This window comes from Eumetopias jubatus, unplaced genomic scaffold (genome assembly GCF_037043125.1).
Source record: "Eumetopias jubatus isolate StellerSeaLion01/CBP00866 unplaced genomic scaffold, mEumJub1_p1.0 scaffold_12, whole genome shotgun sequence".
Classification (NCBI taxonomy): domain Eukaryota; kingdom Metazoa; phylum Chordata; class Mammalia; order Carnivora; family Otariidae; genus Eumetopias; species Eumetopias jubatus.
Window position 1 is genome coordinate 67678908 of NW_028274818.1, and position 25855 is coordinate 67704762.

Sequence of the window (25855 nt, forward strand, 5' to 3'; positions counted from 1 at the left end):
TTCGCAGTGAGCTGCTCAGCACATAAACACGGCAGCTCTTGCCGCCAAAGAAGGAGTCAGTACCCGGCACAGCTGCCACAGAACCCCAGCAGATTCCACTAGCTTTAGACAGGCAGGTATTTGTATTCACTGATGCCGGCTGCCTAAGTCCCTCTCCAACCCCACACTGTCAGCCAGCCCAGGTTTCTGTGAGTGCGTGAGTACAAGACACCCCCCTAGAGCCCCATGACTGAGCCCCACCATGCACGGGCTATTTCTTCAGTTGCATTTGCATGCTGCTGGCCTGACACCTGTCACTGGCCTTGAATGCCATGCCCCTGTGGTGTGACCCAGCAGCCACAGAACATGCTGACACCCGTGCACCCACAGTTGGCCTGGCCCTTGCTGCTTACCCTGACCCTCACCAATGGGTGTTGTCTCCAACCAGCCCCTGCCACTATAGAGAAACCTGCAGATGACCCGAAGAGCCAAATGTGTACACCCCACCAGTTCCGGCCACCACCACTGCCTGCCTTGGTCCCGAGCCCCTGGACCTGGAGCCACTACTGAAAATCCTTACAGCCACTGCAGGCCTCCAGAGTATTTGCCAAGGACCACACAGCTGTCAGAGCTCTGGTCCCCAGAGGCCTGAGCAAAGAGACATCATGATGCCCCAAGACCTGGTGCAGTTCCACAGCCCCACATTTGGCACCCTGCACCGCTAGCACCAAGATCCAAGATGCTCCAGCATGCCCCACCTGCAGGCGAAATTCTTCCCTTATCAAAGTCAGGTCATAGTGTCTGGAAGACGTGACTCCTCCTTCAAATGCACAGACACCTTTGCAAGGCTACAGGGATCATGAAAATCAGGGAAACATGATTCCACCAAAGTAAAACTCAGTCAGTGACCCCCAAGAAATGGATGTCCAGGAATTTCCAACAAAGAATTCAAATTAATTTTTCTAAAGATGCTCAGAGACAAAAACAGACACAGATCAATGCAACAGAATAGAGAACCCAGAAATGGACCCTCAACTCTATGGTCAATTAATCTTTGACAAAGCAGGAAAGAACATCCAATGGAAGAAAAGACAGTCTCTTCAACAAATGGTGTTGGGAAAACAAGACATGCAAAAGAATGAAACTGGACCACTTTCTTACACCATACACATTAATAAATTCAAAATGGATGAAAGACCTAAACATGAGACAGGAAACCAACAAAATCCTAGAGAAAAACACAGGCAGCAACCTCTTCAGCCTTGACCGCAGCAACTTCTTGCTAGACACGTCTCCAAAAGCAAGGGAAACAGAAGCAAAAATGAACTAGTGGGACTTTGTCAGGATAAAAAGCTTCTGCACAGCAAAGGAAACAATCAACAAAACTAAAAGGTAACCTATAGAATGGGAGAAGATATTTGCAAATGACATATCTGATGAAGGGTTAGTATCCAATATCTGTAAAGAACTTATTCAACTCAACACCCAAAAAATAAAAATCCAGTTAAGAAATGGGCAGAAGACACGCATAGACATTTTTCCAAAGAAGACATCCAGATGGCCGACAGACACATGAAAAGATACTCAACATCACTCATCATCAGGGAAATACAAATCAAAATCACAATGAGATAGCACCTCATACCTCTCAGAATGGCTAAAATAAAAAATACGAGAAACAAGAGATGCTGGCGAAGATGCAGAGAAAGGGGAACCCCCTGACACTGTGGGTAGGAATGCAAACTGGTGCAGCCCCTCTGGAAAACAGTATAGAGGTTCCTCAAAAAGTTAAAACAGAACTACCCTATGACCCAGTAATTGCACTACTAGGTATTTACTCAAAGGATACAAAAATACTGATTCGAAGGGGCACCTGCACCCCAATGTTTATAGCAGCATTATCAACAACAGCCAAATTATGGAAAGAGCTCAGATGTCCATTGACAGATGAATGGATAAAGAAGATGTGGTATATATATATACACAATGGACTATTTATTATTCAGCCATCAAAAAGAATGAAATCTTGCCATTTGCAACGATGTGGATGGAGCTAGTGTATTATGCTAAGCAAAATAAGTCAGTCAGAGAAATACTGTGATTTCACTCATAGGTGGAATTTAAGAAACAACAGATGAACATAGGGGAAGGGGAAAAAAAAGAGAGGGAGGCAAACCATAAAGAGACTCATAACTATAGAGAAAAAACTGAGGGTTGATGAAGGGAAATGGGTGGGGGGATGGGTGATGGGTGTTAAGGAGGGCACTTGTGACGAGCACTGGGTGTTACATGTAAGGGATGAATCACTAAATTCTACTCCTGAAACCAATATTACACCATATGTTAACTAACTAGAATTTAACCAAAACCTTAAAAAAAAAAGATGCTCAGAGATCTATAAGAAGAGAACACAGGTAAACAATTTAATGGTATCAGGAAAACAATACAAACAAAATGAGATGCTCAGAAAGAGAAAACGTAAAAAAGAAACAAGCAGGTATTTGGAGCTAAAAATACAGTAACTGAATGAAGAATTCAACAGACAGCTTCAAAAACAGACTTCACGAAGCATAAGAAAAAATAAGTGAACTGCAAGACAAATCAATTGATATTATCCAACTAGAGATAAAAGAAAAATGAGTGAAAAAGAGTGAAGAAAGCCAAATAATCTATAGGATACCAAGAAAAGAAGCAATTTTCCAATTATTAAAGGTCCAAGAAGGAAAGGGGGGGAAGGGCAGAAAAGAAATTCTGTAAAGAAAATGAGAACTTCCCAAATCTGGAGAGAGACTTGTGTATCCAAGTTCATGAAACTCACAAGCCAGTAAACAAATATCAAAGAGATCCTCTCCAGGATACATAATAAAACTGTCAAAAATCAAAGACAAGGACAGAATCTTAGCAGCAAGAGATGGGGTGGGGAAAAAAGCTTATAACTTACAAGGGAATTCCCATAAGGCCATCAGCAGATTTCTAAGTAGAAACTTTATGGCCCTGGAGAGAGTGGGAAGATATACTCAAAGAGCTGGGGAAAATATTGCCAACGAAGCATACCTTATGTGGCAAAACTGCCCTTCAGAAATGAAGGAGCAATAAAGGCTTTCCCAGACAAACAAGAGCTGAAGGAATTTCTTACCACTAGACTTGCCCTACAAGAAATGACAAAAAGTGTTGTTCTAGCTGAAATGAAAAGGTGCTAGGTAGTAACATGAAAACATAAAAATATACAACACAGTGATAAAGGAAAAAATAGTCAGACTTGGAATACTCTAAAAATGTAATATGGTGGGGTATTAACCACTGACCTCTATGTAAAGGTTAAAGAACAAGAGTATTAAAAAGAACTATAGCTCCACTAACATTAATGTTAATGGAAATACAATATAGAGAGAAGTAAATTATGTCATTAAAAACATAAAAGGGGGGAGAATAAAATGGTAGAGTTGTGTTGTGATCAAAGTTATCAGTGTGAAATAGATTGTGATAGATAAAAGATGTTTTATGTAAGCCTCATAGTAACTACACAGCAAAAAGCTGTAAGAGATTCACAAAATATAAAGAGAATCGAAGCACAGCACTACGGAAAATCATCAATTCACAACAGAAAGCATCAAGAGAAGAAGAAAGGAACAGGGAACTACAAAACAGCCAGAAAACAATAAGAAGGTATTAGTAAGTCTTTACCTATCAACAATTATTCTAAATAAAAATGGATTGAATTCTCTGATCAAAAGAGATGACTATGAACAGTTATATGTCAACAAAATGGTTAACCTAGAAGAAATAGATAAATTACTAGAAACATAGAACCTACCAAGTCTGAATCAGAAAGCACAAATAACAATTAAGGACACTAAATCAGTAATCAGAAACTTCCCAACAAAGAAGAATCCATGACTATTCAGTTTCCTTGGTGAATTCTACCAAACATTAATGAAGAATTAATGCCAATCTTGTTTAAACTCTTCCAAAAACCCTGAAGAGGGCACATCCCCCAAACTCATTTTACAGCATTAGTCTGATACCAAAGCTAGATAAGAACACCACAAGAAAACTACAGACCAATATCCCTGGTGAATATAGATGCAAAAGTTCTCCACAAAATACTAGCAAACCAAATTCAACAGCACATTAAAAGGATTATAAAATAGAATCAGGCATGATATATCTCTGGGATGCAAGGATAGTTCAATATACACAAATCAGAAAATAAGATATATCCCATTAACTGAAGGATAAAATTCACATGATCACCTCAATAGATGCAGAAAAAGCATGTGACAAAATATACAACATTCTCTGATGATAAAAATGTTCAACAAATTGGGTAGAGAAGGAACATACCTCAACATAATAAGGACCATATATGACAAGTTCACAGCTAACATCATCATACTCAATGGTGAAAAGCTGGAAGCTTTTCCTCTAAGATCAGAAACAAGACAAGGGTGCCCACTCTCTCCACTCCTGTTAAACATAGTACTGGAAGCCCAGCAAGAGTAATCAGGCAAGAAAAAGAAACAAAAGGTATCCGAATCAGAAAAAGAGGAGTAAAATTGTCTTTCTTTTCAGATGATATAATCTTACACACAGAAAATTCTAAAGCATTTGTCAAAATTATCCTAAAACTAATAATCAAGATACAGAAATCAGTTGCATTTCTATAACAACAAAAAATCTGAAAAAGAAATAAAGAAAACAATCCCATTCTTAATAGCCTCAAAACAGTAAAATACTTAGGAATATAGGTAACCAAGAAGGTCAAAGATCCACACACTGAAAGCTGCAATTTTTAAAAATCAAGGTACAGCTGACACCCAATGTTATATTAGTCTCTGGTATACCACATAGGATTTGACAATTCTATACAATATACTATGCCCACCACAATAAATGTTCTTACCATCTGTCACCATACAACATTATTACAACATATATTCCCTATGCTATACTTTTCATCTCCAAGTTTGTACCTTTTAATCCCCTTCACCTATTTTGCCTATTCCCAAAGCCCCTTCCCTCTGGCAACCACGAGATTGTTCTATTTATGAATCTGTTGTTTGTTCATCTTTTTTCAGACTGCACATATAAATGAAACCATACAGTATTTGTCTCTTATTTCACTTAGCATACTACCCTCTGGGTCTAATCCATGTTGTTGCAAATGGTAAGATGTCATTCTTTTCTATGGCTGAGTAATATTTTATTGCATATATGTACCATCCCTTTATTCATTCATCTATCACCCGACACTTAGGTTGCTTCCATATATTCACTATTGTAAATAATGCTGCAGTAAACATAGGTGTGCATTATCTTTTCAAATTAGTGTTTTTATTTTCTTTGGGTAAATAATCCAATAGTGGAATTACTGAATCATATGGTATTTTTATTCTTAGTTTACCTCCCTACTGTTTTCCATAGTGATTGCACCACAGTTTATATTCCCACCAACAGAGGTTCCCCTTTTCTCCATATCCCTGCCAATACTATTTCTTGTCTTTTTGATATTAGCCATTCTGAGAGGTATGAGGTGATACCTCATTGTGGCTTTGATTTGCAGTTCCCTGAGGATGAGTGATTTGAGCATTCATAGGTCTATGGGCCATCTCTATTTCTTCTTTGGGAAAAATGCCTATTCAGTTCCCCTGTCCATTTTTTAATTGGATTATTTGGGGGTTTGCTGTTGAGTTGTACAAGTTCTTCATATATTTTGGATATTAACCCCTTTTCAGATACATCGTTTGCAAATATTTTCTCCCATTCAATAGGTTCCCTTTTCATTTTGTTGGTTTCCTTTGCTTTAAATATTCTCACTGTAAAAAAGTAGTAGTAATTATGTGACATGATGCAAGTGTCCATCATTTCAAAAATTCTGTGAATGGTGAAACTTCCTGGCAAGTCAAATTGATAGGACAAATGCTTAATAATTCAAATTCTTAAAGGGTACAGCCACTGAAACTTAAAGCATGATACATTATTTGTTAAAATCTACCTCTGAAATTGTGACTTTATTTCCAACAGATAGCTCTGAAGTTCTCTTGAAATCAATGCTTCTACCGAGCTCAGGGAAATTCACAGTGAGAAATAAATACAATCCTAGAGTGTATTCAATTCACATTTCAAGTTTGAGTCTGAACGTTTAAATAAACGGTCAATATTCTCTTGGAAGGGGGCGCCTGGGTGGCTCAGTTGTTAAGCGTCTGCCTTCCGCTCAGGTCATGGTCCCGGGGTCCTGGGATTGAGCCCCACGTTGGGCTCCCTGCTCAGTGGGAAGCCTGCTTCTGCCTCTCCCACTCCCCCTGCTTGTGTTCCCTCTCTTGCTGTCTCTCTCTGTAAAATCTTCAAAAAAAAAAAAAAAAAAAATTCTCCTGGAGGGATTCTAGAGCAGTGGTTCCAAGACCAGCAGCATCAAGCTTCACCTGGGAACTTGTTAGAAATGTGAACTCCCCAGCTATAGCAGCTGAAACTGAGACCCCTTGTTTTAACAAGCCTCCTAGGTGATTCTCTTGCCCACAAAAGCTTGATAATCATGGTCCTCAGCATTTCAATATGAAATGCCCTAATAAAATAGTAGAGGTAATGTCAGTGCTTTCTAATTACACTCAGTCTGGAAATGGGGAATGCTGCCTGCCTTGGGTGCTGCACGGATGGGACCCAGCAACTCAGCCACGTGTTGGCTAAAGAGCCATGTCAACAGAGAGGGAGCCAAATCATGGGGGACTCTTGACTCCGGGAAACAAACTGAGGGTTGTGGAAAGGGAGCTGGGTGGGGCAATAGGGTGACTGGGTGATGGGCATCAAGAAGACCACGTGATGTGATGAGCACTGGGTGTTATACGCAACTAATGAATCACTGAACACTACACCAAAAACTAATGATGAACTACTATATGTTGGGTAATTAAATTTGAATTAAAAAAAAATAAAGAGCCATGTCAAAATAGGGCACGAGCCTCTGTTGGAGAGATAACATCTAAATAAGGAAAAAGCAATGCAACACTATATTGATACTTCCATTCCCCATATCCTCTTTTTGTTTGGATCCATTCTCAGTTTTATGATCTTGCCATTTTTATTAAATCTGCTTACTTCCATGGAGTGAATAATTTTGGTGGATTTCAACAACAGGGTTGGTTGGCATGTGGGTCTAATGGGTTCTTATTGGAAATTTATTTAAATAGAAATCTCTTAACAAATATTTATGACCAGATCCTGGTGATGCAGAATGGGAGACACTAGAATGTGTAACTACTATCTCAGTGGCCTAAGACATATCGATTTATACAATCCTTGGCCAAACTGTCCCAGAGCCCAAACTGTGTCCCAAATGCCGGGGCTTAGGGAGGTTAGGGTGACTTCGGAATACAATGAGGAAAGAGACCCTTCTTTCACTGATGTGAAACAGTTGCACTTCATCTTCTTGTCAAGAAGCAAAGCCTTGAAGTCACTGCTACCCTGTATTTATCAAAAGTTTAATACAGAGAAATAACATCTGAAAATGGTTTGAGGGAGACCCAGTCCACCTATTCCTCCAGAGAGCGTCAAATATCCACCTGGATTCTGCCAAACCAGCAGAGAGAGGCAGCAAGCCCATAAAAAGAGACACCGCATCAGTCCCTTACAAACTGCATTTGTGAACCATGCTTCCACGCGTTGTCATTCCCTATATAGGGAAGCTATAGAAAATAACCCTGTGAAATGAGTCACAGCATCTCAGGTAAGAATGTTCATTGTATTATTGAATCCTTTTTATAAAATCCTTAGGGAAGTTTTGTCTCATCTAGGTATGTTTCTCTTGAACAATAAGTTTTCATCTTAGAAATACTGAAATTTGTAACAAATTGTATTTCCCTATATATGTCAGCTTGAGCTAGATTTGAGGTATCTTGAAGATGTATATGTAAACATACATATACATGCATTTACACACACACACTCTCTCTCTCTCTCTCATACAGGTTTCCCCCACTATCCAAAAGTAGAGTTGCTATGAAAACTTCCATAAGCCAAAATAGCATAAAGCAAAGAGGAAAAATTTTTGAGCATTCCCAGACCCCAAAAATAACCTCTGTTAGGCTTTTCTGATACTGTAGGACACATCTTGCTAATGCATGTGCAAACTAAGTCAAGAAAAAGCACAGGCGCTTGCTCACAGATACAGCCCAAAGCTCTGGCGGCCTGATGCGGAGATGCTGCGTGTGGGTCCCGAGGCAGGAGCCGGGGGGGCCCCTCTTGCTGCTCCAGGTGCTTCCCCGTAACAGCTCGCTGCAAAATGGACTCTGAAGGCTATTTCTGCTTCTGGCTTTTTTTCATAAAAGTAAAAATTCTCTCCGGATTTCTTTCAGTTAGCTAGCAAAAACAGGTACGAATATAGATCTTTTGTAAAAGCAACATGGTGTAGCACGAACTTTCAAAAAGCAGGGGATATACCTGTATACATCAATATTTGCATCCTACACAGCACCTGGAAAATGCCCTGCACCCAGTAAATGTGTGGCATTAGCAGGTTGGCTGACGAATCCACCTGCCCATTCCCAGCACTGTTTCCAGAAATGCAAGCTGGAGCAACTGCTTTACTCCATACATTAGAAATGGATAAAAAGAGAGGATATAATTAAAGAATTACCTGTAAAACTGTATTTTTGATTTTGGAAATAGCTTTATCTCTGATATCCTCAAGCTGCTTCAGTGCCTGGGTGGCTTGCTGTAACTGTTCTTTACAAAATTCATCTACAGAATATGTTCGAGACCTATCCAGCTAATTAAATGACAGTAAACGTTGAGTGTTGGAAAGTCAAAGTTCATTACGAAAAAAAGATACAAAATATTATGGTCACCCTTTCATGTCATAAAGAGCATATTTTATCCTTCCTTTTGTATACATTATGCTTTATATACCAAATGCTTTTTACATTCTTCAAATCTAAACACCAGTAGTTCAACTAAATCTTGATAAAAGACAGAAAAATACATTATTGTTTTAATTGTAACTAAAATTAAGCCTCAGCAGAAAAATTCAAAACTTGATGTATTTTTGAAATATCTACGAACCCAGGGGAAGCACCAAATCCAGGGATTGCTTTTACCTTTGAAATCCCAATTATGTGTAAGACTTAAAAACACGAGCACTAAATGTGGGATAAAGAGGCTAAAATTACATAATCCAAGTGACATGCACGTTCTTCTGAGCTCATTCGAAATGTGGCCTGGAGAAATTCCAACTCCTATGCTACCGAGTCCTGCCATACACAAACAATGCATATCCCAGCATCCTTGTTCTTGTAGAATTTTCTCATTTTTCCCACATTCTGTTAATTCTCTTGCCAAAATGCATTTTCATCAATAAATAGCAGACATCTTTATCCCTAGTTATACTGCAATATTTTATAAATGTACACTTCCCTCAAAAAAAAAATCAAAAAGTGCTGTTCTAGCCTTAAAATTCTGGATTAACTCTTTCTTTGTGTTCTCCTTCTCCTGGTCCCATATCTGGCTACCAGGTCCTGAGTTTTCCAGCACATATGTCTCAAAGTCTCCCTTCCTTTCTGATCTCACTGCTACCCTCCTACCTGAAGCCGTTCTTGCTCACACCTGTGTTATTCCAGCACTCTACTAGCAATCTCTTTCACTCTGTATCTCCTTGCTTTCAGTTTTTCCCGTAAGCCAACATCACATTGATTTTCCTACAATAACATGTTCAGAAACTTTCATTAATTGTTCTTTAAGAATATGGGGCGCCTGGATGGCTCAGTCGGTTAAGCCTCTGCCTTCGGCTCAGGTCACGATCTCGGGGTCCTGGGATCAAGCCCCATGTCAGGCTCTCTGCTCATCAGAGAGACTGCTTCTCCCTCTCCCTACTGCCCCCCTGCTTGTGCTCTCACTATCTCTGTCAAATAAATAAATAAAATCTTAAAAAAAAAATCGTTCTCAGGGCGCCTGGATGGCTCTGTGGATTGAGCATCTGACTCCTGATCTCAGCTCAGGTCTTGATCTCAGGATTGTGAATTCAAGCCCCACACTGGGCTCCACACTGGGCAAAGGGGAGCCTACTTAAAAAAAGAATAGTTCTCAATGTTTGCTTTGCATAGGAAATCACCAAGGGGGCTCGCAAAAAGTGTAGATTACTAGCACCACTCACCGCACTCTCTCCCAAAAGGGGTAGGACACAAATTTACATTTTTATTAAGCATTCAAAATACTGCTTCCCCCAACGCAATCATTCTTGAACCCCAAGTCCCAACTCTTTAACTGGTTCTGTGGCTTTGGATAAATCACTGTCCCTCTAGGACTTGGTTTCTCAGTTGAAAGGGAAGGACTGGATACAATGATCCATGTGTGCCCTGTGCCATACAGTTGCAGACACCGAGCCCCTGCACAGTGCGGGTTCATCCTGGCAGAACACCGGCACCCGCATGCACTCCACTCTAACTTCTGAATGGCCCCTCGTCTGCACTGCTGCCCTTGCTTCATGCCCCTGCCTCCTCCTCGTCCACCCTCATTGGTACCTGCATCCCCAGCAGTCCTAACGTACAAGTGGCCATCTTGTGATTCCTAACTCCATATGTCAGGTCCTCCTGGCCATGAAACACTGTTCTCCCTCCAATTGGCCCTGGTTTCTCCAGACAATCTCAAAAACTCCTATTCTTGCTAACGTTCTTCACAACCCCCACTAGGAGTGCCCCAGCCCTAATGCCCAGGTTCGGCTCCTACTTCTCTCTTATTCTGTTATTCTTGGCCCAACATTCAAGACCCAACCTAACTTTCATATCAAACATATATTGAAAAGAGGGCACGTTCTGCATGGAGCACTGGGTGTTATGCACAAACAATGAATCATGGAACACTACATCAAAAACTAATGAGGTAATGTATGGTGATTAACATAATAAAAAAAACATATATTAAATGCTTTACTCACATTCTGCTGCCTGGCTATTTCAATCCAGCGTGGCCTAGCTCATAATGTGCTTCCTTTATGAAACATGCCCTGACTTTAACTGCTTCCTCTGAATATCTGAGGCAAGAATATTTTACAAGTATTTTACAGGTATTGTGTGCCAGGAAACCTCCCTTGCCTTATATTTTGCTAACTGGCTAGCTAGAATGAACAGAAAAACCGATGGACTACCTCTGGAATTAAATCATTTTTAAATGTAAAGAATTATCTCTTCCAATAAACTGTAAGCAAACTAAAAATAGCAATAACTCATTTTTAGTTTGTATCCATCTCCTTTGCATATAATAATTAACAAATATTTACAAATTGTCTGGAAAGCTGTGTTCCCTTCCTCTTGACATTCTGGGGGAAGCTGATAGGGTCTAAGGTCACTCCGTTAGCATTACCATCCAGCAGGCACGGGCATTCACAGATATTCCGAAGTCTCCTCTGCCTTACTGCCCACCACTAACCAATAAATTCTGCCCCTAAGTCACTCATAAAACAATCTAATATAGCTGCCCAACCAATCTCCTTCTAGAATAAAACCATATCAAAAATATTCCTCTATGAAATGTGTCCTTAACTTGAATGGTAATCCCATTGAAACATTCACCTCAATATAGCTATAAAAAATGTACTTCATCTGTAGTGATTAATTCATCTTTCCTCATTATTTATTTATTCACTCAAAGACTATTTATTAAGCATCTGTCACATATCAGCCACTGTATATAATCAAGTCTAAAAGTAAGCTACTGATTTATAAGTATTAAACTTATTACATGTGTATAGTCAACACAATTTTTGAGTTGATGATCAAATTTAAAACTTGTCCACATCCTTTTACTATTTTTAAGTCTAGGTGACTATCAATTTTACTTTTCAGTACCTTCCTCACTCAGTGGGTAAATGAAGTAAAAGCTGCTGGAATCCTGTTCAATTGTATATTAAACACTTAAAACATATACTTCTATGTACTTTAACCTCTTTAAAAGAACTATTCTATATAAACTGAATTAAATCATCCACTAAGAAGGTCACCTTTTCTTAGAATTGTGGGACAGATGAATTCATAAATTTAACCAAAACCTCTGTGTTGTAACTCATGACAATTTCTTGATATGCTGTATTGAGAGACTAGCTGGTAACTATCAATTGTAGTTGAGATAATTATTTATAAATGATATTGCACATTTAGAGTTTTGAAAATAGAGAAAAGGCCTCATAACAGACTTTGGTTGAGTTTAGGGAAGAAATTATGTATAAGGAATGTTGTTAATTATTAAAAATGACTATCCAAGGGAATGATGTTCTTTGCGAGTATTTTAGAACATGAGTCATGCATCGTGACCGTTTACTGATGGATCTAGCAGTATGAATTCCTTCGACTCAAAACTCTATTTGTCTTCCTGGTTTCCACATACAAACACTAGCGTACAGCAGTGCACTTCTACCCACCTTGATGAGGCATATGGCAGACGGATGGTCTTCGTGTTCATTACCTTTTTTGATATCAACTGCATCTTCACAAAGTCCCTTTATATAAAGCAAACAGCCTTGAAATAACTCATCGGCCCAAAAAAGATGGCGGTACAAAAACGACCTGAAATTTAAAAGAATTTCCACACTTATCTCCCATTCAAAAATGAGTACAATGAATTTAGAGGTACCCAGTATAACTTGTTTTATATCCATATGAGGTTTGTTTGGCTGGTAATGTTGAAAGCAAGGCTGTGGTACAGGGTGTGTTGAGTAGGAACAAAATAGGGGAGACAAGGGATGACGTTACAAGTTTATGCCACTGAGTTCTAGTAATTCTGAAATAGTAGGCAGGGACACATTTCTTAAATTCTCCAACCAGCCAAATTCTAGAGAAGATGGGCCCTTCTCTTTCCTCAGCCCCTTCCTACTGTCTGATCATGGTCACAGACCACGCGGTCACAGTGACAGATCACTGCCAACAACACAAGACATAGCGAGGGAGAAAAGAGCAGAATGGGAGAGAGAAGGCTCCAGAAAAACTGGATCAAGAAAAGCAAACTTCCCTGTGCAACAGTGTATAAAGAACAGGGGGTCTTCTGCCCTTCACTGATCCCTTGTGGGGTGGCTGATTTTTATGGCTGATTTCTGTATTTTACACAAAAAATATGATTATCAGAAATTAGCCCCTTCCTGGCTTCCCATTTTACTGGCCAAAGCTTTATATACCGTGAGGCTATTAAGTTCCATGGGCCCTTTATTCTCCCTGCCTGTCCCAAAGCCTTGTGCTGTCTGTCTCAAAGAAGGCCTCTTCGCTATGCACACCTCACGTAACCTGAGCTACTCACAGAGGTGGAATTGGTTCATGACATTTCCCTGAGTATCTAGTACAGGGAGGAAAAGAGATCACACTAAAGACAAATGGCACATACCAGAAAGTGAAACACCACAAAAATCAGACCCAATCTTGATAAGAGAATGACGATCAAAAGTCACACAGTAATGAATTCACATTACTCAACACTGTTTAAGGCTTTCTTTTCTTCCTTTAAAAAATATAATTGATTTTATTTGCATATTTTAACACAGCTATGAGGAAACTAGGGAGGGTGCATTATAAAAATAATGAACGGTGGGGAAAGCACGAAAAAATTTAGAATTGTGATGGTGAGATCTGACAAGAGAAAAATAATGCATCTGATGACTATTCAAGCACAGGGGCTATGAGGAACTCACCAACAAATTCCATTCTATTATAACAGAAAACTAACTACATTCTCCAAAACTTTACTCATAAGATAGAATGGCTTGGTAATAGAAAATACACCACAGAAATCTATTAAAACCTAGGTCCTGGCTTCTAGAAAAATGGAGCAAGTGTACTTTTCACCATTCTTCCCTCTGAGCACAACTAAACACTGTGAACATCATACATGAAGGGAACGTAAGACGACCCTGACAGGCAGAGAAGATGGACTGGCTAGGGATGACATGGCGCTAAGGCAGACCGGCTAGGGATGACATGGCGCTAAGGCAGACCGGCTAGGGATGACATGGCGCTAAGGCAGACCAGCTAGGGATGATGTGGCGCTAGGGCCCTTGGGTTTTCTCGTGCCTCCTTCATCCCAGGCTTGGAGTTGGAGAAACCAGCAACCTGGAAACACCAACAGGTGCCTGCTGTCCAGCTACAGGATCAGGAAAGGGGCAGCTGAGCAGGACAGAAAATTTTCAACAATAACCATTCTACTCCAGCAAGATACCACAGGACAAAAAGGCCACGTGGAGAGCATGGAGTTCCACCTGTGGCAAGTGGTAACCAGGCTTCCCCAGCATTCCTCTGGGGGTTTCCAGGGAAAGTGGAGTAGAGAATCAGGAATTTCACCTTCCCTAGGGGGGAGCAAGCAAAGAAACAGAAGTCAAACAAAGAAACAAGACAAAAAAAGGACTAAATGGAAATTTTAGAACTGAAATTTAAAAACTCAATACACTGGCTCAGTAGCACAATGGAATGGACAGAGAAATCAATGAACTGAACGAACAATAGAAATTATTCAATCTGAACAACAGAAAAAAATAGACTGGAAAAAAAAAAAAACAACAACACCTCAGACCCTCAGGGACCAGCAGGACTATAAAAAAGATCCAGCATTTGTGTCTGAAGTCCTAGAAGGAGAGGAGGAGGAGGGCAGGGCTGAAAAAATACTTGAAGAAATATGGATGAAAATTTACCAAATTTGTCAAAGGATGAACAAACATAGAGGTGCAAAAAGCCAGGGTGACCTAAAACAGGATAAAGACAAAGAAACCCAACCAAGACACATCAAAGTCAACATTCTGAAAACGAAAGGCAAAAGAAAAAGTCTCGAAAGCAGCAAGAGAAGAAACATGTATAGAAGAAAAGCAATTCGAAGACCACAGAGGCCAGAAGAAAGGGGTGCACGTTTTCAAATGCTGAAAGGAAAGAACAGTCAACTCAGAGTCCCGTATTTGGCAATAACATTCCTCACTGAGGGAGCGATCAGGACATTCTCAGATAAAGCAGCAAGAGAATTTGCTGCCAGCAGAACTGCCCTAAAAGAATGGCTACAGGAAGTTCTCTAAACAGAGATTAAACAACAAAATAAAAGAAGGAACCCAAAACATTGAGAAGGAACCAAGAACATGATGACCAAACCAAATTGAATACATTTTAAAAACACAGGGGCGCCTGCATTGGCTCCATCGGTTAAATGTCCGATTCTTGATTTCAGCTCAGGTCACGATCTCAGGGTCGTGAGATGGAGCCCCCCAATGGGCTTCACCACTCAGTACAGAGTCTCCCTTTCCCTCTGCCACTCCCCCCTGCCTCCATACTCTCTCTCTCAAATAAATATATCTTAAAAACAAAAATAAAAATCTATAGACTATCCTTCTCTTGGGTTTTATAACTTATGTTTGATGATGGCAGCAAAAATGGCAACTCTTCTGATATAGTGCCAAATGTACAGACAGGAAATATTTAAGACAATTATACTATAAGCAGAGGAGGTAAAGGGACATAAAGCTAAGATTACTACAGTTCAAACTAATAAAACGACAACACTAGTAAACTGTGTGTTATGTATATATAATGGAACCACTAAAAAGCCACACAAAAAGAGACATTAAAAAATTCTATAGAAAAAATCCAAAAAGAATTCTAAGAAATATTCAAATAATCCACAGGAAGAAGAAACAGAAAGCAGGGAGAAGAAACAGAAACCAAAAAATAAAATGGCAAACTTAAGTCCAAATATATAAATAATTCAATTGAATGTACATGGTCTAAATACACCAATTGAAAAAAAAAAAAAACCCACAATGAGACCCTACCACACAGCCACCAGAATGTCTACAATGAAAAACAGTGATAATTCCAAATGGTCTCAGATGCTGCTGGTGGGTATGAAAAATGGTACGATCATCTCGGAAGAAATCTGAACATGCCATTACTGTGTGACCCAGGACAGCACTCCCGGGCATTTCCCGCTGAGAAATGAAGACTTCTGTTCACATGAAGGTTGACAGTGACTCTACGTCTAACACGAAAACTGGAAGGCAGCAGCTGTCCTTCAACGAGGGAGTGACTAACCATGGACCGCTCGGCCCGCAGCAAAGGAACGCTGACACGGAGGCAGCAGCCTGGATGGAGCCCCACTCCCACAGACCGCAGACTGCAGGGTCCCACTGACACTTTCTTCAAAGGACAAAACCACAGAAATGGAGACCCGAGTGGTGCTTGCCACGGGCTCAGGAGGGGTGGAGTGGGAGGGAAGGGCAACAGGAGGGGTCCTGCCACAATAGAGGTCTGCTGTATACTCAGTACGTCAGCGCCACTGCGCCGGTCACCATACCACTGTCCTATGGCAGGTCTACTAGATGGTACCACTGGGAAAACAGGGCATCTCTGTATCATCTCTATATCATTTCTCACAACTGCACTCAATCAGAGTTACCACAAAGTAAAAAGTTCAATAACAAAATATGGCTGCTGGACATCCTGCAAAGTAGGATTAACAGCCATCTAACTGCTGTGATGTAGTCATTCCCCTTTGGGAAGAAAAAGTTAAATCAAGTGACCACAGGAAGATATCCTAAGTGCTTTAGAGTACTATGATTTCCTCATATCACAGATTGGCATACCGGGAAATACAGTGTTTATTACGTTTCTATATAAACAGTGTTTAAAAATAAGATAGGTTAAATTTAATCATAAAGGGTTAAATTTTTTTTTAAAGATTTTATTTGTCAGAGAGAGAGAGGGAGGAAGCGAGCACAAGCAGGGGGAGCATCAGGCAGAGGGAGAAGCAGACTCTCCACTGAGCAGGGAGCCTGATGTGGGGCTCGATCCCAGGACCCTGAGATCATGACCTGAGCTGAAGGCAGACCCTTAACCAACTGAGCCCCCCAGGCACTCTCATTAAGGGTTAAATTTAATCATAATCATAAAGGTACTTTCCAATCACTGAGTGAAAAATGACTTATACCTGCTTCCATGCTCCATATTTAAAATAAATAAAATTTTTAAAATTACATTGCCTATCAAAACTTACCTGCTCTTCTCTGTCTTAATTCTTCTAACATTCAATTTCCAAGTAACAAATGATTTATTAACTCTGAAAAGAAAAACATTTCTTATATTCCATATTCACAAATCATGTATTTATATAGAATACATTTAATAACATCTTAGGAATGCTAGATTCCCTAGGACATGTTTCATTCACATGTTCCATTCATAAATTTTACCTGAAGTACATACTAGATCATATCACTTCTCTCCCAAACTATCAACAGAACATAGAACAAGTCATTGTAATTCTCACAGACACGTAATTTAGTAACAATATCCCAATAAATATAAAAACTATAAAAAATATATTCTTCTTGGGGGTGCCTGGGTGGCTCAGTTGGTTAAGTGTCCAACTCTTGATTTTGGCTCAGGTCACAATCTTAGGGTCATGGGATTGAGCCCCATGTGGGGCTCCACGCTCAGCAGGGAGTCTGCTTGAGATTCTCTCTCTCCCTCTCCCTCTGTCCCTCCTCCCTGCTCATATTCCTTAAAAAAAATAATAAAATATTTTCTTCTCTCTATACATTTACTATCTTACTATTTTTAAGAGACTCATATTTCAAGAAGAGTCAAGATTGAGTTTCCAGTGATGATGAAAAGGTTCACTGATAAGAAATTTTTGCATACCAATATATTAAAAATTAAGCTAGTATTTGTCATTTTGATATTCAATATTTATGTTTTTGGAAAGATGCATTTATAGTTTTAAAAACTCAAAGAACCTGTCTGAGAAGGAATTTAACGGTGATGCCTGTTGGCCAGAGGGAGATTCCTTATGCAGCAAGAGGAATTGGTGGGGCCAGGACTCCCCAAGAGGACAACCCACCCATCTCACTGGCTGACTGAGAATCACAGAAGCTGGAAGCAGCTCCAAAAGAACCCCGTGATGTCACGCAAACAGGCACACCTGAGGCCTCAGAAATCAGAAATGCCTCCAATCTAGCACCCTGACTTTAGGTCAGGCTCCTAGGAGGCATTCCAGCTAAGTTACTATCTCACTTTTCTCCAGTCATGGAACCTCAGCATTCCAGAAGACCCCTGGAAAGAATCCCAGACGAATCCCCCCACTGAAGGCATGAGGAGTGTCCACACCGGGCCACAGAAGCACGAGGCCACAGAAGCGATGCCTCCAGGCAGGCCCCCGAGGTTAAGAAGCTGGTGTTGCTGCTCAGGGTCACCCCTGCACAGCACACACCGCATGGCCAACAGAAGCCACCCACGCTGCAGATTTACCTCATTTTCTGCTTGGAATGTTACTTGTTACAATGTTAGTCATAAAAAACTTCACAAAACATATTAAAAATAAAATTCAAAAATCATAGGAAGGGGACACCTGGGTGGCTCAGTCTGTGAAGCATCTGCCTTCAGCTCCAGTCATGATCCCAGGGTCTTGGGATTGAGCCTCGCATCGGGCTCCCTGCTCAGCGGGGAGCCTGCTTCTCCCTCTCCCTCTGCTGCTCCCCCTGCTTGTGCTTTATCAAATAAAATCTTTAAAAAAAATGAAAATCAAATGAATTTATAAGTTTTAACCTGCCTAAACTTTAATTTATACTTTTCATAACATGAATAAAGAAAATGAATCATTTTGACCACGGACTGACTGATGCCAAATGTCATATAAAAAGATGACTCATCCCAGTTCCAACTGTGTTTCGAAAGTTTAATCAATTAAAATTATTCAGAGTGGAGTGGACCCCAAGGATTTATCACAGGCAAGGACAACAATGGAAAGTCCAGCATTGACAGTTTAAATAAACAGACTCAGAAAATAGTACTTTCGATACTATCGTAAGCTGCCGCCCGTTGGACAGGGATGCAGCCATCACACACGTTCTCGAAGAGGACCTGTGCCCTCGCCTCCCAAGCTCTCCAGAGCTTCAGCCGCACCATCTCTGCCCTTGAACACACACTGACCCGTATCTGCCTCAGGACTTTTCATCTTGCCATACCGACTGAAACTCTTCTCAACACTCAGACTTCGGATTACATAGCACATCTCTGGCCATCCTATCTAAGGCAGCAACACATACACGTCTCTGCTTAACTTCTCCACTTTATTCTATTTCTGGCCCTTACACCCAGCTGAGATAATCATACTTACTTGTTATTGATGTCCCTGCATTAGAATGGAAGTTCTAGAGGAACACAGACCTCGTATATTTTTTACACGATTCCATCTGCAGTGCCCGTAAGAGGGGAACAGAAGAAGTACCAGCAAGTGTCTGTTCTGTAAGTAACTTCTCTGCCACAAAATCATTCACTTCTCTTATAAAAACAATTCAACTCTTTGTCATATTAAATGTAACAATTTAAAATATTACCTCTCTCTTTTCCTAGCCTCCAGCAGATAGCAGCAGACCACAAGAAAACACAGACATTAGAAGATGAAGTGCATTGGCGCTGTACAGGGACAGATGGCAGCCACCCTCATGGGGAGCGCAGAACACCCAGAGATGCGGAAGTACTATGTTGTGCCCCTGGAACTAATGTAACATCATGTGGCAATGATACGCAAAGAAAAAAACTAGATACAAACACTAAAAGAACAAGGCTGGGACTCCTGGGTGAGGGATCAGAGTCTCAGGAATCCTGGTGTCATGTCATGTCACGTCACTTATAACTAGATAAATTTTTAAATGATGACCTTGAATCAACAAGCTGCCCAGCTCCCTAATTCTCTGATTTTCCATTATAACATTCTTTTTCTACCTGATATTTTACATACTTATACGTTTATTTCTCTCCCACTCTGTTATTTGAGAGCAGGACATTTGTTTTGTTCAACAGAGTATCCCCCGCATCTAGAACAATGACTGGTTCTTAGCAAACTCTCAATAAATATTTAATGAATAAATGCATGAAAAACAAAAGGCAAATTAAGAGTTAACACGATGTTACTGACTGTACATTACATCCCCATGGTCTACTTTATGCCTAGAAGTCTTTACCTTCCGATTCTCTTCACTCACTTCATCCCCCTCCCAACACCTTTCCCCTCTGGCAACCCACAACCCGGTCCTCTGTGTCTTTGAGTGTAGGTTTTGTTTTGTTTTTTCGGTTCCACATATAAGTGAAGTGATGTGGTATCTGTCTTTCTCTGTCTTATCTCATTTAGCCTAATACCTTTACGGTCCCATCCATATGGACACAAACGGCATGATTTCAATTTTTTTTTATGGCTGGGTACTACTCCATTGTATGTATACACCACATCTTCTTCATCCATTCATCTGTCAATGAACACTGTGGTTGTTTCTTTACCTTATGGCTGTTGTAAATAGTGCTGCAATCAACAAAGGAGTGCATATGCCTTTTCAAATTAGTCTTTGTTTTCTCTGAATAGATATCCAGAAGTGGAATTGCTGGATCATATGGTAGTTCTAATTCTAATGTTTTCAGCCATCTCCACACTGTTTTCCATAGTGGCCACACCAATTTACATTCCCATAAACAGTGCACTAGGGTCCCTTTTCTCCACATCCTCATCAAATCTTAATAGTCATTCTGATAGTTAGGAAGTAAAATCTTACTGTGGTTTTGATCTGCATTTCCCTGATGATTAGTGATGTTAAGCATCTTTTCCTGTGTCTGTTGGCCACCATATTTAGGTCCTGGAAAAATATCTATTCAGATTCTCTGCCCATTTCCTTTTTTTGAAGATTTATTTTAGAGAGAGAGCGAGCGAGAGCACAGGTGGGAGGGGCAGAGGGAGAGGGAGAATCTCAAGCAGACTCCCCACTGAGCATGGAGCCCAATGTGGGGCTTGATCCCAGGACCCTGAGATCATGACCTGAACTGAAATGAAGAGCCGGACACACAACTGACTGAGCTAACCACTGCCCCTTCTGCCCATTTTTAATTGGATTATTTTTTCATCAAGTTGGATGAATTCCTTATATTTTTTTGGATATCAACTCATTATATATATGATTTGCAAATATCTCATCTCAGTCAGTAGTTTGCCTTTTCATTCTACTGATGGGTTTCCTTCACTGTTCAGCAGCTTTTCAGTTAGATGCTGTTCCATTGGCTTATTTTTCCTTTTGCCACCTTTGCCTTTAAGTCAGATCCAAGAAAATGTCGCCAACGTCAAGGAGTTTATGACCTACTTCTCTTCTGGGTGTTTTATGGTTTCAGGTCTTACATTCAAGTCTTTAACCTATTTTGAGTTTATTTTTGTGTTTGGTATAAGAAAGTGGTACAGTTTCATTCTTTTGCATGGTGCTGTCCAGTTTTCCCAACACCATGTATTGAAGAGTCTTTTTCCCATTGCATATTTTTACCTCCTTTGTCATTAATTAACCATATAATCGTGGGTTTATTTCTGGGCTCTCTATTCCGATCCATTGATCTATGTGTCTATTTTTGTGCCAGTACCATACTGTTTGATTACTACAGCTTTGTAACGTATCTTAAAATCTGAAATTGCAATACCTACAGCTTTGTTCTTCTATGTATAGTATATAATGTCATCTTTAAAAACCAGTTTTACTTCTTCCTTTCCCAAGTTTGGTAAGAAATGGATAAACTCCTAGAAACATACAACCTACCAAGACTGAATCATGAAGAAATAGAAAATTTGAATAGGCCAATTGCTAGTAATGATATTGAATCAGTAATCCAAAACTTCCCAACAAAGTCTAGGACCTGTTGGCTTCATTGGTGAATTCTACTAAACAGAATATTTAATACCTATTATTCTCAAACTCTTGCAAAAAAAAAAAAAAAAAAGGAAGAGGAAGGAGTGCTTCCAAAGTCTAGGTATTTTTTTTTTATTCCTTCTTTGCTTTCTTCAATGACTCCTTTGTTATTCAGAGCATGTTGCTTAAGCTCATTTTTGTGGTTTTCCCAGTTTTCTTCTTATAATTGATTTCTAGTTTCATACCATTGTGGTTGAAAAAGATGCTTGATATGATTTCAATCTTGTTAAATTTATTGAGACTTTTTTGTGGCCTAACATTTTATCCTGGAGAGAGAAGAAATGTATTCTGCTGCTTTTGAATTAAGTCCATCTGGTCTAATGTGTCATGTAAGGCCAATGTTTCCTTATTGATTTCCTGCATGGATGATCTAATAATTGACATGGGTGGAGTGTTAAAGTTCCCCTCCTATTATTGTATCACACTGTCTCTTTCTCCCTTTAGGTCTGTTGGTATTTCCTTTACACATATTGGTGCTATGTTGGGTGCATATACATTTATAAATGTTATATCCTCTTGCTGGATTGACCCCTTTATCATTATGTAATGCCTTACCTTGTTTTCTGTAAGTATTGAAGTCTATTTTGTATGAATACAGCTACAGCAGCCTTCTTTTCATTTCCATAAAGTATCTTTCTCCATATCTTCACTTTTAGTCTGTGTGCCTTTACTTCTGAAATGAGTCTTTTTTTTTTTTTAAAGATTTTATTTATTTATTTGACAGAGAGAGACACAGTGAGAGAGGGAACACAAGCAGGGGCAGAGGGAGAAGGAGAAGCAGGCTTCCCGCTGAGCAGGGAGCCCAACGAGGGGCTCGATCCCAGGCCTCTGGGACCATGATCTGGGCCGAAGGCAGATGCTTAACGACTGAGCCACCCAGGGGCCCCAAAAGTGAGTCTCTTGATGGTAGCATATACATGAGTCTTTTTTTAAAGTCCATTCAGTCATTCTACATCTTTTGATTGGAGAATTTAGTCCATTTACATTTAATTTTTGAGGGCAACTCCTTTTGGGTCCTCTCTCCTCCTTGGGAGCTTTGTACTACCACTTTGTTATCCCTTGATAAACCTTGCTTTGCTGCTCACCAAAAAGAAAAAAAAAATTTTTTTTGGTAGGTATGAACTTTTTGCCCTTTTGTGAATCGTTTTCTAGCTGTTTTTATAGTTTCTCTCTGTTCCTTTATTCTTCCTTTCTCTCTTTCCTTGATGTCTTCTAACTTTCTTTAGTGTTAAGATTCCTTTCTCATTTTCTATTACGTATCCAGTGTAAGCTTTTGTTTTATGGTTATCGTGAGGTTCATATATAACATCCTACATATATAGTGGTGTTATTTTAGGTTCATAGCAACTTAAATTTGAATACATTCCAAAACTCTACATTCTTATCCCCCTCTCCTGTGTTTGTTTTTGATGTCACATTTTACAACTTTTTATGTACTCCTTAACTAATTATTGTAATTTTAATTTTACTATATTGGTCTTTTGACCTTTGTATTAACTTTATAAATGATTAATTCACATCCTTTACTATATATTTGCCTTTTCCAGTGACATTTTCACTTTCTCGTTTTCTCATCATTAATTAGTACCATTTCTTTTCAGCTTAAAGAAGTACCTTTAGAATTTCTTGTAAGGCTAGTTTAGTGATAATGAAGTCCTTTACTTTTGCTATATGAAAACTCTTCATCTCCTTCAATTATGATTTATAACCTTGCTGGGTAGAGTATTCCTGGTCACAATTTTTTTTTTCATTTAGTACTTTGAATATGTTCTGCTGCTACCTTCTGCCTTGCAAAGTTTCTACTGAGAAATCTGCTGATAGCCTATGGGTTTATCTTGTATATAACAAGCTATTTCTCTCTTGCTGCTTTTAAGATTCTCTATCTTTAACTTTTGACATTTTAATTACATTTTGGTGTGAATCTCTTTTGAGTTCTTCTTATTTGGCATTCCCTGGGCTTCCTGGATATGGATGTCTGTTTCCTTCCCCAGGTTAAGGAAATTTTCAGCCATTATTTCTTCAAATATGTTTTTCTGTCCCTGCTTCCCCCTCTTCTTCTTCTGGGACTCCTATAAAGAGAATGTTACTCCACCTGAAATTGTCCCAGAGCTCACTTATGTTATCTTCACTTTTTACAAATCTCTTTTCTTTTTGCTGCTCTGTCTGGGTGAGTTCCATTGCTTTGTCCTCTAGCTCACAGTCTAACTGCTCTTCTGATTCGTCCAGTCTGCTGTTGAACCCCTTTAGTGTATTTCTCAATTAATTTATTCTACTTCAGCTCTGAGACTTCCATTTGGTATTTCCTAGCTCTTTGCTACAGTTTTACTGTGTTCATCCATTCCTCTCCCAAGTTTGGTAAGCATCTTTCTGACCATTACTTTGAACTATTTATCAGGTAATTTACTTATTGCCATTTCATTAAGGTCTTTTTCTAAGGTTTGTCTTGTTCTTTCATTTAAAGATATTCCTCTGTCTCATTCTGTCTGATTTTCTGTGTGTGGTTTTTTTTGTCCCCTACATATTAGGCGAAACAGCTACCTTTCCCAAACTTGAAGCAGCCGTATGTAGGTGACCTGTGAGGCTGAGAAGCACAGTCCCCTCTGGCCACTGGTACCAGGTGCTCAAGTGGAGTCCCAAGTGTGGGCTACACACACCTGCTGGCTGTGGCACTGGAGGGGCATGGCATTCACCTGGCAAGCTGGGGTGCAGTTATGGCTAGGGATGGATGGGATGCTTGCCCAGATGGCTGTGGTGCACCTGTGCTATGGGGGGGGGGTGTGCCCAGGTTACAGGAAGATTGCCAAAACAGTGACTGCCAACATTGGCCTTAGCAAAGCCGAATGGGATTGCAGAAATGGCACTTGCCAGCACTTCTGTCCCAGAAAGAGTCCCAAAAAGTTCCTGCCTCTCTGGCATTCACTTAAGAATAATAAGTGGGTCTCCTTTACATGTGGCCTAGACGCTTTTCAAGGTGCAGCTTTTGCTCTGGGTCCCAGGGTGAGTTGAGTGTGCATGCAAACCCTTTATGAGCAGGTTCTCTGTTCCCTAGGTTCTGTGGTTTTCCTGGACATCATTCCCAATTTTTTCCATTTTGGTGGCTCATCTCTTTGGAGCAGAACCCAAGGACTGGGGTGCCTGATGTGGGCAACATTTCTCACTCCTCAGTTTGCACATTTTTGAGATCCTTCCTGTTTGCGGGTTGCTACACCGGGGGTGGGTTTTTGATGAGAGCAGGTCTCTGTCTCTCCTACCGATCTCCATGCTGCCTTTATTCTCTGTTGTGGAGGTACTGTCCATCGAGTTTTCAGAACTCTTCCAGAGGAAATTATTCCACATACAGCTGTAGGTCTGTTGTGTCTGTGGGAGGTAGTGAGTTCAGGATCTTCCTACACCTCTATCGTGTCTGAAAAACTTTTATGGAATACCCCATTCTCTCTAACATTCCCCATAAAGATGGCATAATGTAGTAGAACCCACACATCAACAAGGCAGTTGCTATTTCAACAGGACCATACTACAAATAATTGGTTTCATTTTCTTTCATCTCACCGAAAATTGGAAAATATCTTGAATTGCTGTAATAAATAGTAACATGTTCTTTCTAAAAGCCATTCCAAAGTAGGTATGAGTTCTATTTCTTCTACACCACCTATTTTAGTAACCTGCAAACATAAAGCACAAAAAACCATGATTTCTTTTAAAAAAATGCACTATTTTCAAGAAATTTAAGAAAGGCTTGTTTGCCTCATAACTACTTGCTTTTATAATTCAGCTTGTCTATATATGACCTCCACCACTTCATCTATACCCAAACCTGATTTCCCTTCCCACACTGTTTCTATACTTGCCATTTTTCTAAAGCTATTTCTCATGCTCCAATAGAGAAAGAACAAGAGAAACTTCTTCCTCACCCATACTTTTCACAAATATCTTCATTTTTTCAGTCTCATAATCTGCAATTTTCTTTAAAAGTAATATTTATGAGCTCAATTTTAACTACAGGGATGTAGTAGTTCCAAAGGGACCAATAATCCCATTACCAAGATACCCGATTTTGACATCCAAGAACCACAGGCCTTTCATCAAGAATTCCCTTCCCCAGAATTGCTCTTCCCCATCTGAATGTTAACATTTTTAAAAACTTTTTCTGGAAATAAAAGTATG

At 39.8% G+C, this 25855-nt stretch overlaps 1 protein-coding gene across 4 annotated transcripts in view; it reads right to left on the bottom strand.

Annotated features, from left to right (window-relative positions):
* The window catches only part of DNAH14 (dynein axonemal heavy chain 14), a 329828-nt gene that overhangs the window by 276649 nt on the left and 27324 nt on the right, over positions 1-25855 (bottom strand). For 3 of the 4 annotated variants that reach the window (XM_028111778.2, XM_088017199.1, XM_088017201.1), the window contains exons 6-9: positions 25241-25353; positions 16972-17034; positions 12380-12524; positions 8609-8740 (exon numbers count right to left, since the gene is read on the bottom strand). In XM_028111778.2, coding sequence (XP_027967579.2) covers positions 8609-8740; positions 12380-12524; positions 16972-17034; positions 25241-25353 — 453 coding nt within the window. Of the gene's footprint in view, positions 1-8608; positions 8741-12379; positions 12525-16971; positions 17035-25236; positions 25354-25855 lie in introns of those variants that run through there. The other variant, XM_088017202.1, reaches the window with a different exon arrangement.